Consider the following 19,022-nt stretch of genomic DNA (forward strand, 5'->3'; position numbering starts at 1 on the left):
ACAGGTGTTGTATGTGGAAGATGAGGGCTACAGTAGGTATCTCAGATAGGGGGAAGTGAGGCCTAAAAAGGTTTTATAAATAAGCATCAACCAGTGGGTCTTGTGTCGGGTATACAGAAATGACCAGTTTACAGAGGAGTATAGCGTGCAGTGATGTGTCCTATAAGGAGCATTGGTTGCAAATCTGATGGCCGAATGGTAAAGAACATCTAGCCGCTCAAGAGCACCCTTACCTGCCGATCTATAAATGATGTCTCTGTAATCTAGCATGGGTAGGATGGTCATCTGAATCAGGGTTCATTTGGTAGCTGGGATGAAAGAAGAGCGATTACGATAGAGGAAACCAAGTCTAGTTTAACCTTAGCCTGCTGCTTGGATATTTTGCTGAGAGAAGGACAGTGTACCGTCTAGCCATACTCCCAAGTACTTGTATGAGGTGACTGCCTCAAGCTCTAAACCCTCGGATGTAGTAATCACACCAGTGGGGAGAGGGGCATTCTTCTTACCGAACCACATTACCTTTGTTTAGGAGGTTAAGGGCAGAGAAAGCTTGTTGGACACTAAAAAAGCTGTGTTGTAGAGCGTTTAACACAAAATCCGGGGAGGGGCCAGCTGAGTATAAGACTGTATCATCTGCATATACAGTGCCTTCGGAAAGTATTCAGATCCCTTGACTTTTTCCACATTTTGTTACGTTACAGCCTTATTCTAAAATTGATTTTAAAAAATAAGTATTCAGACCCCTGCTATGAGACTCAAAACTGAACTCGGGTGCATCCTGTTTCCGTTGATCATCCTTGAGATGTTTCTACTTGATTGGAGTCCACCTGTGGTAAATTCAATTGATTGGACATGATTTGGAAAGGCACACACCTGTCTATATAAGGTCCCACAGTTGACCGTGCATGTTAGAGCAAAAACCAAGCCATGAGGTCGAAGGAATTGTCTGTAGAGCTCCGAGACAGGATTGTGTCGAGGCACAGATCTGGGTAAGGGTACCAAAAAATGTCTGCAGCATTGAAGGTCCCCAAGAACACAGTGGCCTCCATCATTCTTAAATGGAAGAAGTTTAGAACCACCATGACTCTTCCTAGAGCCCAGCCAAACTGAGCAATCGGGGGAGAAGGGCCTTGGTCATGGAGGTGACCAAGAACCTGATGGTCACTCTGACAGCGCTCCAGAGTTCCTCTATGGAGATGGGAGAAACTTCCAGAAGGACAACCATCTCTGCAGCACTCCAGCAATCAGGCCTTTATGGTAGTGGCCAGACGGAAGCCGCTCCTCAGTCAAAGGCACATGACAGCCCGCTTGGAGTTTGCCAAAAGAATCTCAGACCATGAGAAACAAGATTCTTTGGTCTGATGAAACCAAGATTGAACTCTTTGGCCTGAATGCCAAGTGTCACGTCTGGAGGAAACCTGGCACTATCCCTACGGTGAAGCATGGTGGTGGTGATAGCATTATGCTGTGTGGATGTTTTTCAGAGGCAGGGACTGGGAGACTAGTCGGGATCAAGGGAAAGAACGGAGCAAAGAACAGAGAGATCCTTGATGAAAACCTACTCCAGAGCGCTCAAGGCCTCAGACTGTGGAGAAGGGTCACCTTCCAACAGGACAACGACCCTAAGCACACAGCCAAGACAATTCAGGAGTGGCTTCGGGACAAGTCTCTGAATGTCCTTGAGTGGCCCAACCAGAGCCTGGACTTGAACCCGATTGAACATCTCTGGAGAGACCTGAAAATAGCTGTGCAGCAACGCTCCACCATCCAACCTGACAGAGCTTGAGAGGATCTGCAGAGAAGAATGGGAGAAACTCCCCAAATACAGGTGTGCCAAACTTGTAGCGTCATACCTAAGAAGACTCAATGCTGTAATCGCTGCCAAAGGTGCTTAATCAAAGTGCTGAGTAAAGGGTCTGAATAATTATGTAAATGTAATATTTCCGTTTTTTGTATTTTTATAAGTTAGCAAAAATTTATAAAATCCTGTTTTTGCTTTGTCATTATGGGGTATTGTGTGTAGATTGATGAGGGGGGACAATTTTAATAAATTTTAGAATAAGGCTGTAATGTAACAATGTGGAAAAAGTGAAGCGGTCTGAATAATTTCCGAAGGCACTGTAAATGGATGAGAGAGCTTCCTAGTGCCTGAGCTATGTTGATGTAAATTGAGAAGAGCGTGGGGCCTAGGATCAAGCCTTGGGGTACTCCCTTGGTGACGGGCAGTGGCTGAAACAGCAGATGTTCTGACTTTATACACTGCACTCTTTGAGAGTGGTAGTTAGCAAACCAGGTCAGAGACCCCTCAGAGACACCAATACTCCTTAGCCGGGCAACAAGAATGGAATGGTCTACTGAATCAAAAACTTTGGCTAAGTCAATAAAAATAGCAGCACAACATTGCTCTCCTATCGTCCTTCAGGAAGTATAATATTCGTGTGGAGGACATCATGATTAGGGATGTGACGTACATCACCCTCAATTGCTGCTACAGAGACCTGCATGATGTACTGCTGGCTGGACACCTCAAGACCCTGGCCCTGCTCGAGTCCAGTGGTGAGACACACAGACACCCACAAACACACACTCATACCTTACAGATGCAGACACGCACGCACGCACGCACACACACACATTACAGACACTACAGAACATTTTCAGTCAAATGTTCCCCCACACACACATTCAAGTTATATATTCTTATAAAGTATGCTAAGTCTGTTGTAATTGTGCAGCGATGCCAAAGCAATTAGCTGGGGCAATTATTTTAAACAAACAAACACACCTCCTCATACACACCTCCTGTCGTGTACACACACACTCACACTCAGACGCCTGGCTGTTCTCAGTTACATAACTCACCATGCAGCAACATGTGTTAGGATTCCCCTGCAGTCTGCACATGAAATACTGTTCTAAAAGACCTCTCTTTCTCCTCTCCTCCATCCCATCTTCCCACTCTGTCCTCCCCCTCCTCTCACTCTAATCTCCTGGCCCCTCTCTCCATTTCTCTTCTCTTCCATCATCGTTTTTATTCTCATCTGGCTCTCTCCTCTACCTTTCATCCCATCTTCTCTGTCCTCTCTTCACCACCTCACTCCCTTCTTACTGGCTCTCTCGTCTCATTTCTCTCCATCATCTCTCCCTTGCTGCCCCTCACTTTCCTCTCTCTCTCTCTCTCTCTCTTCCCCCCCACCCCCCAGAGTCGATGATCCTGCTGGGTTCTATTGAGCGTGCCCAGCTCCAGGCCCTCCTGTCCCTACAGCTGGGCCGGCCACGGAGGCTGGAGTACCTGAGAGACCGGGCTACTGCTGAGAAGAAGCGCCTGTCGATGGTCTCCCACCCGGGCAGCGAGGAAGGCTCCCAGAGGGTTAACCAGGAGGTCCGCTTCCAGGTAAGTACAGCCTTGACAAACCACACCAAGCTAAAAAGTACATCTCTTCGATGTCAGTCATGTCTGGAGTCCCCAGTACTACACCAAGCTAACAGTACACATAAAGCTGTAGAAGTTGTGTTGTTTACCCAAAACATCTTGACTGGATAAGTGGAGGAGGATAGGGTGCCGGGTCAGCACAGAGACGCAGGAGAACCAGAACCATGGTGAATACAGTGGTAGCTGGCTCCATCTGCTTCACTACCAGGTCAGCACAGAGACGCAGGAGAACCAGAACCATGGTGAATACAGTGGTAGCTGGCTCCATCTGCTTCACCTGGCTCCATTTGACAACCAATATGAGAGGAAATAAAAAACCGTTCTAGTCCCATGGTTGATATGTGAGAAGCCTTTATTGTCCCATCAATAAGAGACAGAGAGAGAGATGGAGACTGAAAAAGGGAGTAAGAGAGACAGAGATGGAGACTGACAGAGGGAGTAAGAGAGACAGAGACAGAGATGGAGACTGAAAGAGAGAGTAAGAGAGACAGAGACAGAGATGGAGACTGAAAGAGAGAGTAAGAGAGAAAGAGAGAGAGAGAAAAACAGAACGATAAAGAGACCGACTGAGAGAGAAACAGAGGGACCGACGGAGAGAGACTGTGACAGAGAAGGAGAGAGAAACAGAGAGAGCGGGAGATGTGTGTTAGAATGTGTAGTCAGTGCATGCGTGTGTGTGTGTGTGTGTGTGTGTGTGTGTGTGTGTGTGTGTGTGTGTGTGACCACTGGCGCACAGAGCTGAAATTGGGATTTTGAGGCTGCAAATGTCTAACTTTGTTTTGGGGGCTAGCACTGCTGTATTCAGAATACTGATCTGGTTCCTCCTCCCTGCGCCACCCCCGCACCCTGCCCCAGGCTAGAGGGGTGCTGCTCAGCCATTCGCAGCAGGACGGGTGGGGAAGGGAGGGGGTGGTGGGGAAGCTTTTCCCCCAGGACCCCAGGATGCTGGATATCCAGCTATTCATCACACACTCTCGCAGCTCACTCTGCTCTCTATTTCTCTCTCTAAAAACAAATCATGAAAGAAAAGCATTGTACGTTTTTAATTTTGTAAAGTTGGTGTGGGGAAAAATTGTTATCGATCAATAATGACAAACCTCTTGGCATTGACAGCTTAGATGGAAAGCTACTGAGGATGGTAGCTGACTCTATGGCCACTCCTATCTGTCATATCTTTAATCTGGTCTAGAGGAAAGTGTTTGCCCTCAGGCCTGGAGGGAAGCCAAAGTCATTCCACTACCCAAGACTGGTAAAGTGGCTTTTACTGGTTCTAACAGCAGACCTAGAAGCTTACTGCCAGCTCTTAGCAAACTGTTGGAAAAAATTGTTTGACCAAATACAATACTATTTCTCTGTAAACAAATTAACAGACTTTCAGCATGCTTATAGAGACGGGCACTCAACATGTACTGCACTGACACAAATGACTTTTTGACTTCACAAATTGATAATAAGAAGATTGTGGGAGCTGTACTGTTAGGTTTCAGTGCAGCCTTTGATATTATTGACCATAACCTGTTGTTGAGAGAACTTATGTGTTATGGCTTTTCAACCTCTGCCATTTTGTGGATTCAGAGCTACACTACATGACCAAAAGTATGTGGACGCCTGCTCGTCGAACATCTCATTCCAAAATCAGGAGCATTAATATTCAGTTGGTCCCCCCATTTGCTGCTATAACAGCCTCCACTCTTCTGGGAAGGCTTTCCACTAGATGGTGGAACATTGCTGCAGGGACTTGCTTCCATTCAGCCACAAGAGCATTAGTGAGGTTGGGCACTGATGTTGGGTGATTTAGGCCTGGCTCGCAGTTTTTCGTTCCATTTCATCCCAAAGGTGTTCAATGGGGTTGAGGTCAGGGCTCTGTGCAGGCCAGTCAAGTTCTTCCACACTGATCTCAACAAACAATTTCTGTATGGACCTCGCTTTGTGCACAGGGGCATTGTCATGCTGAAACAGGAAGGGGCCATCCCTAAACTGTTGCCACAAAGTTGGAAGCACAGAATCGTCTAGAATGTCATTGTATGCTGTAGCTTTAAGATTTCCCTTCACTGGAATTAGGGGGCCTAGCCCGAGCCATGAAAAACGTCCTCAGACCATTATTCCTCCTCCACCAAACTTTACAGTTGGCACTTTGCATTGGGGCAGGTAGTTTTCTCCTGGCATTCGTCAAACCCAGATTTGTCCGTCGGACTGCCAGATGGTGAAGCATGATTCATCACTCCAGAGAACGCGTTTCCACTGCTCCAGAGTCCAATGGTGGCTAACTTTACACCACTCCAGCCGACGCTTGGCATTGCGCATGGTGATCTTAGGCTTGTGTGCGGCTGCTCTGTCATGGAAACCCATTTCATGAAGCTCCCGATGAACAGTTCTTGTGCTGACGTTGCTTCCAGAGGCAGTTTGGAACTTGGTAGTGAGTGTTGCAGCTGAGGACAGACGATTTTTACTTATTACGCGCTTCAGCTCTCGGCGGTCCCGTTCTGTGAGCTTATGTGGCCTACCACTTCGCGGCTGAGCCATGGTTGCTCCTAGACGTTTCCACTTCACAATAACAGCACTTACACTTGACCGGTGCAGCTCTAGCAGGGCAGAAATTTTACAAACCGACTTGTTGGAAAGGTGGCATCCTATGACGGTGCCACATTGATAGTCACTGAGCTCTTCAGGAAGGCCATTCTAATGCCAATGTTTGTCTATAAAGATTACACCTGTCCGCAACGAGTGTGGCTGAAATAGCCAAATCCAGTCATTTGAAGGGGTGTGTATATATAGTGTTTTTCTTCAATGGAAGAAAAGTGTGGCGTACCGCAGGGCAGTTCTCTAGGCCCTTTACTCATTTCTATTTTCACCAATGACCTGCCACTGGCATTGTACTATGTGTCCATGTATGCTGATGATTCAACCATATACGAATCAGCAACCACAGCTAATGAAGTCACTGAAACCCTTTAACCAAGAGTACAATTTTGAGCATTGTGTTTGGTACAAATCATTCCCTAAGTTCTAGACCTCAGCTGAATCTGGTAATGAATGGTGTGGTTGTTGAGCAAGTTGAGGAGACTAAATTGCTTGGTGTTACCTTAGATTGTAAACTGTCATGGTCAAAACATATTGATTCAATGGTTGTAAAGATGGGTGAGGTCTGTCCGCGATAAAGAGATGCTCTGCTTTTTTGACACCACACTCCGCTAAGCATGTCCTGCAGGCTCTAGTTTGATCTTATCTTGATTATTGTCCAGTCACATGGTCAAGTGCTGCAAAGGACCTAGTTAAGCAGCAGCTGGCCCAGAACAGAGCAGCATGTTGTGCTCTTTATTGTAATCAGAGGGCTAATATCAATACTATGCATGCCAGTCTCTCCTGGCTAAGAGTTGAGGAAAGACTGACTGCATCACTTGTTTTTATAAGAAAGATCTAATGTGTTGGAAATTCCAAATTCTTTGCATAGTCAATTTACACACAGCACTGACACACACATTTACCACACCAGACATGCCACCAGGGGTCTTTTCACAGTCCCCAGGTCCAGAACAAATTCAAGGAAACGTGCAGTATTATACAGAGCCATGATTGTATGGAACTCCCTTCCATCTCATATAGTGCAAGTGAACAGCAAACCTGGTTTCAAAAAACGAATAAAGCAACACCTCAAGGCACAATGCCTCTCCCCCATGTGACCTACTTGTTGTGTGTATGTACTGTATGTGTAACTGATAGATGCACACACACACACTACATGTTTATGTTTTTAAATGTATGTAAATGGTCTTTTGTCTAATGTCTTTTTCGATATGTGTCGGACCCTAGAAAGACTAGCTGTCGCCATTTTGGCATTGGCGAATGGGGATCATAATCAAATAAAAAAAGATCAAATAAATCTCGTTTTTTTCCTCCATCTTTTCAGCTCTGGTGTTTCCTCCGTTACTTTGGCTTTTCTTCACACTTTTTCATTCTGTTTCCCTCTTTAGCTCTCTCCATATTCTCACAATCTCATTCTCTCTCTCTCCCCCTATTGCTTTTTCTATTCCCCCCTCCATCAGGGTGTGTGTGTGTGTGTGTGTGTGTGTGTGTGTGTGTGTGTGCGCGTGCGTGCGTGCAGTAGTAATAGAGGTGGTGAGAAGGGATAGAGAGCAGCCCATTTGGATTGGATCATCAGGAGGAGAGTGAAAGACAATCAAATACAAATGAGATATAGAGAGGGGTGGAGGGAGGAGGAGGAAGAGAGGTGAGGGGTAGAGGGAGAGAGTGAAGCACATGTTGATGTCCAGAACAGCATGTGAGAGTAATGGTAAGGGAGTTTGTAAGTATACCTTGTTATTGGATCTCACTGTATACCTTCTCACAGTGGGACCATTTCTCCAAACTAGACTACAGTGATGTGTGTGAAATGTGTACAGGGGATGTAGGTACAGCGTGTACTGTACTATTGATTATATGTATTCAGAGTTTATAGTAACGTGTGTGTGTGTGTATGTGTGTGTGTGTGTGTGTAGATCTCCACAGAGGAGTCTTCCTTCAGTCCCACCCCTACCCCCTCCATGAAACCACTGAAGCCTGCCCTGAAGAGACCCTCTGTTCTGGACCGCCCTACTGAGATACCCATACCCACAAGTAAGAACAAACACACACACACCCTCGGTCTGACCTTAACCCCCTAGAGTTGATTGACGCACCGGTAACAAGTAACATAATAAAAAAATCCCCATCAAAATCTGTCAGTTTAAGCTAGAGATATGTTTTTTTTGCATTGGATGCGTCTCAATCTACTGCATCCGCCGATATTGCACTTCCGCATCTGCAGTGAAAGGTGACAGAGCGGTGTTTGTCAGACCATGAGAGATCCCGGAAATCTGTCTTCTCACGAAAACGTCTGTAGCGTCCAAACGGTTTGACCTACAAAAAGATTATGACCACTATATGGAAAGAGGGGACTCTCACGAACACAACGGTGGTATCCGCTCCACGACCCCCACAAGTGTCAAGGGACTCGTCTGAAGTAGGTACAGTTGATGTGCCAACTTCTGTTTGTAGCTTCGGAACTGTTTTGGCTACAAACTAATGTGACCCCACTGTGGAAAGGGGAGATTCCCATGAACCTGTTTTTCACTACGATCCCCACAAGTGTCACAGGACTTGTCTGAAGGTAACCGGGACCGTTTTAAAAAGATTAATGGAAGGATGAAGGTAGTTTTGTGCCTACCCAAAAAAGGGGTTAAATATGTGTAACAAAAAATATTTCCTGAGCTCCTAGATATAGGACTCTTCAAAACCTTGTTTCTTATGATTTATTTAGCCATTTATGAATGTGTTACTCAATCCATTTCTCTGGGCTATAGTAGTAAAGGCCAAATTCAATATTTTATCAAATTATTTTATTTTTTATACCTAAAATTCAAAATCAAATGGCTAAATGATTCGTAGTATGACCATCTTAAAACCATATGTCAGCTTAGTCCCCCCCCCCCCCAACGGCTTCGACTTTTTAAGAATGATTAAACAACTAAGTACTTATTTACTTACAGCTACTTCAATAGTCTCTCTCCCTTACTCAGGTCCACAGGACCACTCTGGCAGCAGCTTAAAGAACCTCTTCTGTGTCAACCCTGAGACAGAAGACCTGGAGGTGAGACACCTGTTTTAAAACACACACACTCCCCTTACCTCCTACACAGTCCTGCTCTCCACTCTCTCTGAGTGACACCTCCAACTCATGAACCCACACCACCACTTGGGTTGGGAGACTCGAGTGTCTGTTTTTTTTAGAGTGCTGGGGTGAGCGTTTGCCCAGCGTTGCGAAGGCGTTGTGTTAACGTTGTTCTTGTCTTTGGCCGCTGGAAGAACAACAATGTCAACATCAACATAGAGGGCAATGCATCGAGCTCTGCGACTCCGGAGTTTAGGAGGCCACCCAAGCACGTCAGGATATCCGTTGTGGTAAGAATGCTGGGAATGACCGGGGAAACTGCCCAGCAACCGGTCAGCCATCCAATCAACCATTCGCCATCCGCTGCAGGGCAAATCCATGCCGATGGACTCTACCATCGAGCCAAATGTGTTGAACGCCCTCCTCCCTGTCTGTGAACCATTACTGACCTCTGACCCCTAGTCCTCCTCTTATTATTGGCTGTTAGGTAGGTTCAACTCTGACCTCATTGTCAGAATGCAAACTGATTGGTCGAGGTCAGTAGGGGTCATGGAGAACTCGACCGCCCCTCTAGCTATGACACCCTCAACCCAAAAAGACTACAAACCATGTCTGTGGTCCAAACGTGGTCTTTCCTCGGTCAGGGTGGTGTGGTTAAGTTGCGGTCAACTTAAGGGATGTGGCGTTTCAACCAAAGCATGCTGCTACGCTGTCCATAATCAGCCATGTCATAACAGGCATCCAATCAGTGACCTTCTACTGGTTCATGGGTGGCGCCTGTGGCGCTACAATCCGCCCCTCCACAGAACCAAACCCCTCCTACTTGTTCATCTGCTGTAGTTGTAAATACCATTTGTCAAGAGGACACAAGCTATACTAGGGATAGAAGAAGGGGGGTGAGGTTTGGATTGGGATGGGAGCGGTGCGAGGTTGTAATTTGTGACGTGTGTGTGGTCCCTTGTGGCTCAGTTGGTAGAGCATGGCACTTGCGCCGCCAGGGTTGTGTATGCATGCATGACTAAGTCGCTTTGGATAAAAGCATCTGCTAAATGGTGTATATTATTATATGACATACATATTTATAGAGGACAGCAGAAATCAGAGATTTATCCTGTTGGTAAGACGGGCTGTTCTAGTTTTTTGATGCTAGTGGTTGTATTAATTTGGGATCTATCGCATCCCACAACTGTCCCAGACTATGTTTGGAATATCTATTTCTCGCACAGAATAGAATAGGACGACCTTTGTACTATGGGGGATAGTAGATTGACATAGGCTAGTGCTTTTGCTGTTCGTTAGGACTACTCATCTTGTTGGATGACTAAAAGTAAATGTGGACAGTTCTTCCAATATCTTCAATCTGCACCTCGGAATTGGATAAGGACGTGCGCAGTTGCGTCCCCGATGTGTCTGTCTTCAATTGTAGCCTGTGAGAAAGACCAGATCACATGATGGAGAGCCATGTGAGTGAGAGGTGATTCGGAGCGCTCAGCACTCAGGGAGAAGGGCACAACAGCCGCTGGCCGCAAAAGGCATGGATTTTTTTTTTACAGTGCATTACGGCCACACAAAGGGGATGACACCGTGAAATTCTAGGCATTATCAAGTGCTTGTCAAATTGTGAATGACTGACTGATGTAGTATGTACAGCCTGCGCAAAAAACTAAGCAGAGCTCATGCCCTTCAAGTGTCTTTTTTCAAATCATCATTAGTCTTCATGCAGCCTTACAATGTATTAAAAATCAAAACATAAAGCCCAATGTTTGTAGAACAACTAAAGTTACATTAATAACTCTAAATTAAGCATATAGGAGTACCTATTTCTTTGTTAACCGCTCAACACAGAATAGCCGCATGTGCGCACTCCCTCAAATCGTTTGGAGAAAATATCCTTTCTATTTTATTCAGCTTTGTTCAATTGTATTCTTCATACTAGAAAATAATGCCACGGAATTCTAAGCAAATCTTGTCTGCTAAATGAACTAGTGTAGCCCACAGCCATTTGGCATAGCCAGATCAGGACCTAACATAAGGACAACTCAGTGTATGCTATTCTGTTCTTCTGAAATAGACTACATTTTCTTCATATCATGCTTCTTTAGACCTGTCTAAATTAAATAATGGATATCTTGGACTTTTTAAAATGTAGATGTTCCAAAGGTCTGCATTAATGGCTTGTAGGCTATGGGTGGAAGCCAGGAGATGCTAAATGTGTTTATGTTAATTAGCGGTCAATTACCGTGAGACCGACCGTTATTTGCTTGACAAAATTTTGTTACCGCCACAGCCTTGCCTAAACCTAATGGTACAATATTGATGACCTGAATGTTTTGGTGAAGTTAAGTAGAGGCATATTAGTCATTATAAAGCTTTGATGAGCTAGTTAGACACAACTACCCTCTAGGAGTGTTTGTGTGTTTGTTTTATGGTAGGGTGTTCTTAGTGTTGGTTATAGTTATTAGTATTCAGAGGGAGTGTGTACTCAGAATCCATTTGGCCACAGAGGCCCTAAACATAAATTATGAACAAACAAATGTATTAAAATATTTTCCCAAGACTTCCGACTACACTACACCCCTGTATCTAAAATAAATCAAGTTATTACTTCTTTCTCCCCCTGAGCTGTAGTTCACAGACCCCTTCTCCTCTCTCCAAATCACTCCAATTTTCCCTCTTTTTCTCTACCGCTCTGCGTCACTATTCCTCTCTTTCTTTCTTTCCCTCTCCATTTCTTCCCTCCTCCCCACCTGATCCTGTCTTCTTCCCACCTCCTCCTCCCTCTCCCTCCGGTCTACCTTCTTTCCTGCCTTCTTTCCCTCCTTCCTACCTCTCTCTGTATCCAGTGTGAAATATTGATGCAGGGTAAATGACATGAGAAATGATGCTGGTCTTTCAGAGATCCAATGTTTTCTCATTATTTCTCTCCTCCTCTTGACAAGAGCAGACCAGACAACACGTCACTGAGCGGCTGCCTTTAGAATCACCCGGGGAATGGCATTATCAGTGAGTGTTACGTTGTTGGCTGGACATGAATTGAAGCCTTTTGAGTAGTTGGATGTGTGGATTGCAGTGGACCAACACTGGGGGTCAAGACACTGAGCGAAGGAGCAGAGGACTTAGATTAGATTAAGAGACAGACACACACAGATGCAGAAAGATCAATCAATAGATAGATCAAGAGGAAGGAAGGGAAAGAGAGCGAGATGTTACCTGTTAAATCCACTTCAATCAGTGTAGATGAAGGGGAGGAGACAGGTTCAAGAAGGATTTTTAAGCCTCGAGACAATTGAGACATGGATTGTGTATGTGTGCCATTCAGAGGGTTAATGGGCAAGACAAAATATTTGTGCCTTTGAACAGGGTATGGTAGTAGGTGCCAGGCGCACCAGTTTGAGTGTGTCATGAACTGCAACACCGCTGGGTTTTTCACGCTCAACAGTTTCCCGTATGTACCAAGAATGGTCCACCACCCAAAGGACATCCAGCCAACTTGACAACTGTGGGAAGCGATGGAGTCAACATGGGCCAGCATCTCTGTGGAACGCTTTCGACACCGTGTAGAGTCCATGCACTGAAGAATTGAGGCTGTTCTGAGGGCAAAAGGGGTGCAACTCAATATTAGGAAGGTGTTCCTAATGTTTTGTGCACTGTGTATCTCGGAGGCATGTGTGATTGGGTAGTTGTTGTGGTTATGTCACCCTATTCCCTGCTGACCCGGACCCCATGTTCTGATTGCCTTATTGGCTACAGGGTGAACAGGATAGAGGGAGAGATTGATCGCTTTGGGGAAAGGGTGGATGGAGGGAGGGCAGGAGAGGAGGGATGCTGCTCTCTGTGGGAGCAGCACAGCAAGCAATACAGCTTCATTCTCTGTCAGCACACTGCCTCTCACCCAGTCACTCACTGTGGAGGGCTGTACACCAGCCACAGGAACACGCGCTGTCTGTCTGTATCTCACTCACAGACAGATACACACACACTTACTCACACACACTCTCCTTGGTACACTCACATTTATACACCCACTCTTGCGTCTCCACATATCCACAAGCGCCCCTGCATATTTGCTCACTTAATAGACTAGCTAATCTTCATACAAGCATATACTTTACATGCACAGTCTCACCTGCTCTGTCTCTCTCCCAAAAACACACTGCAGGTGTTAGCTGTTCTATATCAAGCAACTACATCTATTATACTGTTCTTTCTACACACACACCTCTTTCATCTGTGTGGTGCCCTGGTTTTGGAGAGGTGTACAGGTTTGTCAGTAGCACTTTATTTTATTTTAACTTACCGTATGTACAGTTGAAGTCGGAAGTTTACATACACCTTAGCTAAATACATTTAAACTCCTTTTTTCACAATTCCTGACATTTAATCCTAGTAAAAATTCCCTGTCTTTAGGTCAGTTAGGATCACCACTTTATTTTAAGAATGTGAAATGTCAGAATAATAGTAGCGAGAATGATTGATTTATTTCAGCTTTTATTTCTTTCATCACATTCCCAGTGGGTCAGAAGTTTACATACACTCAATTAGTATTTGGTAGCATTGCCTTTAAATTGTTTAACTTGGGTCAAACGTTTCGGGTAGCCTTCCACAAGCTTCCCACAATAAGTTGGGTGAATTTTGGCCCATTCCTCCTGACAGAGCTGGTGTAACTGAGTCAGGTTTGTAGGCCTCCTTGCTCGCACACGCTTTTTCAGTTCTGCCCACAAATTTTCTATAGGATTGAGGTCAGGGCTTTGTGATGGCCACTCCAATACCTTGACTTTGTTGTCCTTAAGCCATTTTGCCACAACTTTGGAAGTATGCTTGGGGTCATTGTCCATTTGGAAGACCCATTTGCGACCAAGCTTTAACTTCCTGACTGATGTCTTGAGATGTTGCTAAAATATATCCACATAATTTTCCTTCCATGATGCTATCTATTTTGTGAAGTGCACCAGTCCCTCCTGCAGGAAAGCACCCCCACAGCATGATGCTGCCACCCCCGTGCTTCACAGTTGGGATGATGTTCTTCAGCTTGCAAGCGTCCCCCTTTTTCCTCCAAACATAACGATGGTCATTATGGCCAAACAGTTATATTGTTTCATGGCCAAACAATTTGTTTCATCAGACCAGAGGACATTTCTCCAAAAAGTACGATCTTTGTCCACATGTGCAGTTGCAAACCGTAGTCTGGCTGTTTTATGGCGATTTTGGAGCAGTGGCTTCTTCCTTGCTGAGCCGCCTTTCAGGTTATGTCGATATAGGACTTGTTTTACTGTGGATATAGATACTTTTGTACCGGTTTCCTCCAGCATCTTCACAAGGTCCTTTGCTGTTGTTCTGGGATTGATTTGCACTTTTCGCACCAAGGTACGTTCATCTCTAGGAGACAGAACGCATCTCCTTCCTGAGCAGTATGACGGCTGCGTGGTCCCATAGTGTTTATACTTGCGTACTATTGCTTGTACAGATGAACGTGGTATTTAGAAATTGCTCCCAAGGATGAACCAGACTTGTGGAGGTGTACAATTATTTTTATGAGGTTTTGGCTGATTTCTTTTGATTTTCCCATGATGTCAAGCAAATAGGCACTGAGTTTGAAGGTAGGCCTTGAAATACATCCACAGGTACACTTCCAATTGACTCAAATGATGTCAATTAGCCTATCAGAAGCTTCTAAAGCCATGACATCATTTTCTGGAATTTTCCAAGCTGTTTAAAGGCACAGTCAACTTAGTGTATATAAACTTCTGACCCACTGGAATTGTGATACAGTGAATTATAGGTGAAATAATATGTCTGTAAAAAATTGTTGGAAAACTTACTTGTGTCATGCACAAAGTAGATGTCCTAACCAACTTGCCAAAACTATAGTTTGTTAACAAGACATTTGTGGAGTGGTTGAAAAACGAGTTTAAATGACTCCAACCTAAGTGTATGTAATCTTCCGACTTCAACTGTATCTACTTAGAGAGTACATGGTAGTAACCCATGTGTTGAATTCTGCTAAATGTGTACCAGAAAAATACCCATTGACCTCATGAGACTCTAGTAAATAGCAGGTAAAAACTGGTGGAAACAGGACTGTAAAATGCAGTGTTGGCAGACTGTCAGTCCATGTTGGTGTCAGTGGTAAATGGAGATGGTGTTGTCAACTCTAGACACAGCTGACTTCTGGTTGCATAATTCTACAGTAGGGAAGTCACCTTGACTGGCCGGGCCCCATGGCAATTGTTGCCAGGGTTACAGGCAGGTCAGCTTCTGCAGGCGGGTGGATAAATGAGCTCAGGGCTCCCATCACCCCCTGGGTCTGAGGCTGGGAGAGGGGTCAGGTGTAGACAGAGATGGATAAGCGCAAAAACATACACAAACACACACACTGCTATTCTCACCTCCATTAAGCACCCTCATAAAGAAAACACACACTTACAGTAAATACACACTGTTATTAGTCTAAACTCACACATAAGCCCTATTTGCACGGGACTAGTATTACTATAGAACAGGGGTGTCAAACTCATTCCATGGAGGGCCGAATGTCTGCGGGTGTTTTGGTTTTTCCTTTCAATTAAGACCTAGACAACCAGGTGAGGGGAGTTCCTTGCTAATACTGACCTTAATTCATCAATCAAGTACAAGGGTGGAGTGAAAACCCGCAGACACTCGGCCCTCCGTGGAATGAGTTGTGCTATAGAACGTTGGTTATGTAATTATTACCTTAGCATGTCCATTTTTCCAGTGGATGATTCGGACAGGATTAGTTTGGCCAAACTGCCCCCTGTAATATATATTTTTTCCTCATTCAAAATTGACCGTTTTGACGGAAGCCTGGAGGCTCTTCTAGGTGTGAAGATATATCAAATGTCTAGGGATACCCTAATATTGGCCTAATGGCCTTCAGTTTGGAGAAAGTCAAAATAATAATGCATATCAATAACAACCATGAACTGTAACCTACGCAGACATTTAATTAAGTGACGGATTTGGCAATTTATCAATTCATTGGCACAATATCGTCCACTTCATCTTTTGAAAGAGAAGTATGGCTCTAGGAAAGTTGATATGAGACAAAACAGATCATTCATCTGTACGCTATCTGCATAGCACGTTGTTTTAAGCATAAATTTGTTCCCATGTTCTTACCCAAACTGGGTACAGCACCTGTTAAACTGTAATATCCCTCAAAACACAGGGATGACGATTCGCACGGGAAAAGTATTATCAGAGGACCTGGGAGTTTGCTGAAAAACTGTAGGTTTTTAGGGCTGGTATAATAACCTTCCTGCCAAGTCAAAATTACTGACATGGCATATTTGGACGGGACTAAAATTACGGATGTGGTGATTTGTGCTCGTGCACATAATTACACTACATTTTTTAAAAAATAACATTTTTAGTCATTTAGCAGACGCTCTTATCCAGAGCGACTTACAATTAGTGAGTGCATACATTTTTCATACTGCCCCCCCCCCCCCCCCCCCCCCCTACCTGAGCTCCCCCAGTAAAACGTATCCGCCTTTTTACATTGACACACACACTATTCAGACCCCTTGACTTTTTCCACATGTTGTTATGTTACAGCCTTATTTTTAAATGGATTAAATGCATTTTTTCCCTCATCAATCTACATGCAATACCCCATAATGACAAAGCGAAAACTGTTTTTATTTTTTATTTGAGCTAATTTATTAAAAATAAAAAACAGATACCTTCTTTACATAAGTATTCAGACCCTTTGCTATGAGACTCAAAATTGAGCTCAGGTGCATCCTGTTTCCATTGATCATCCTTGAGATGTTTCAACAACTGGATTGGAGTCCACCTGTGGTAAATTCAATTGATTGGGCATCATTTGGAAAGGCACACATCCGTCTATATAAGGTCCCACAGTTGACAGTGCATGTCAGAGCAAAAACCAAGCCATGAGGTCGAAGGAATTGTCCGTAGAGCTCCGAGGCAGGAGTGTGTCAAGGCACAGGTTTGGGGAAGGGTACCAAAACATTTCTGCAGCATTGAAGGTCTCCAAGAACACAGTGGCCTCCATCATTCTTAAATGGAAGAAGTTGGGAACCACCCAGATTCTTCCTAGAGCTGACCACCTGGCAAAACTGACCGCCTGGCAAAACTGAGCAATGGGGGGAGAAGGGCCTTGGTCAGGGAGGTGACAAAGAACCCATGGTCACTCTGAATGAGCTCCAGAGTTCCTCTGTGGAGATGGGAGAACCTTCCAGAAGGACAACCATCTCTGCAGCACTCTACCAATCAGGCCTTCATGGTAGAGTGGCCAGACGGAAGCCACTCCTCAGTAAAAGGCACATGACAGCCCACTTGGAGTTTGCCAAAAGGCAACTAAAGGACTCTGACCATGAGAAACAAGATTCTCTAGTTTGATGAAACCAGGATTGAACTCTTTGGCCTGAATGCCAAGCGTCACGTCTGGAGGAAACCTGGCACCATCCCTATGGTGAAGCATGGTGGGGATGTTTTTCAGAGGCAGGGACAGGGAGATTAGTCAGAATCGAGGGGAAAGATGAACGGAGCAAAGTACAGATAGATCCTTGATGAAAACCTGCTCCAGAGCACTCAGGACCTCAGACTGGGCGAAGGTTCACCTTCCAACAGGACAACGACCCTAAGCACACAGGCAAGACAACGCAGAAGTGGCTTTGCGACAAGTCTCTGAATGTCCTTGAGTGGCCCAGCCACAGCCAGTACTTGAACCCGATCTAACATCTCTGGAGAGACCTGAAAATAGCTGTGCAGTGATGCTCCCCATCCAACCTGACAGAGCTTGAGAGGATCTGCAGAGAAGAATGGGAGAAACTCCAATACAGGTGTGTTAAGCTTGTAGCATCATACCCAAGAAGACTCGATGCTGTAATCACTGCCAAAGGTGCTTCAACAAAGTACTGAGTAAAGGGTCTTAATACTTAAGTAAATGTGATATTTCAGTTTCAAAAATGTCTAAACCTGTTTTTGCTTTGTCATTACGTGGTATTATGTGTAGATTGATGAGGAAAAACAAAAATTTTGTCCATTTTAGAATAAGGCTGTAATGTAACAAAGTGTGGAAAGTCAAGGGGTCTGAATACTTTCCGAATTCATTGTAAGTACCGTTCAGACCTGTAGAACTCTTAGGTTTTCAGGCCCGCCCGGCTCATATCCAAACTGTAGCCATCATCACTCCATGGTCAAATCCATTAGTGTCAATCATCCCATCTGTACTTTCATACCTTGTGAAAAGCACTGTATGAATGCAACCTATTATTATCCTCAACTGTTTCAATCACCCCCCCCCCCCCCCCCCATGATCAGATGAGTAGTTATTCATTTAGTTTCTCTTGTCACATCTGTCCATCCACCTCTTCATTTTGTCACTGTGTTCAGTTAGACCACTATGTGGCCATGACATGAACAAGTGTTTTATTTGTAGTATGAGTGTACTGTGTGTCATTGGGTTTGTATTTCAAGTTATTTACTGTAATTTAGACGTTGTGCTTGTCTGTAGCATTTGTGTGCGGGCGTGTGTACAAGTCTTTTTGTTTGCAGTGTAAGTGTGTTGATCTGTTTCCTGTCCCTCTCCTCTCAGGATGACTTCGATGTGGATGATGACATGACCATCAGAGAGGTGAGACCCTACTACACACTTTCTCTCCCTCTTTCTCCCTTTTCTCTCAGGATGTATCAGTGCTGTCTATGTCTATGCTACAGTATATTGATTGGTTATCAGGGGAATAATAAGTCACTGTGTATGAAGAGCCTTATCAAAGCTGGAATCTCTATGGGTATCTATTATCTCTGCACCAGGGACCAAATAAAACAGGAAACCACCTAGCCTTAAAGAACCTGGAGTTTGGAGAGGGGTAGTTCTCAAGAACCAAAGGAGGCCCAAGGTGGCTTACAGCCGGTCCCAGTCTTGGGTTCTCAGCTGATGGTATGGAGGACAGC

General features: G+C 44.7%; 1 protein-coding gene across 1 annotated transcript in view; it reads left to right on the plus strand.

Annotated features, from left to right (window-relative positions):
* The window catches only part of LOC311105387 (chloride channel protein 2-like), a gene marked incomplete at both ends in the record, with an annotated part of 171,072 nt that overhangs the window by 141,826 nt on the left and 10,224 nt on the right, over nt 1-19,022 (plus strand). Inside the window, 5 exons of the mRNA XM_084147532.1 lie at nt 2,423-2,556; nt 3,204-3,394; nt 7,930-8,047; nt 8,989-9,059; nt 18,664-18,702. Coding sequence (XP_084003658.1) covers nt 2,423-2,556; nt 3,204-3,394; nt 7,930-8,047; nt 8,989-9,059; nt 18,664-18,702 — 553 coding nt within the window. The remainder of the gene's footprint in view (nt 1-2,422; nt 2,557-3,203; nt 3,395-7,929; nt 8,048-8,988; nt 9,060-18,663; nt 18,703-19,022) is intronic.

The sequence above is a fragment of the Coregonus lavaretus genome (genome assembly GCF_964263955.1).
Source record: "Coregonus lavaretus genome assembly, chromosome: 30".
Taxonomy (NCBI): Eukaryota; Metazoa; Chordata; class Actinopteri; order Salmoniformes; family Salmonidae; genus Coregonus; species Coregonus lavaretus.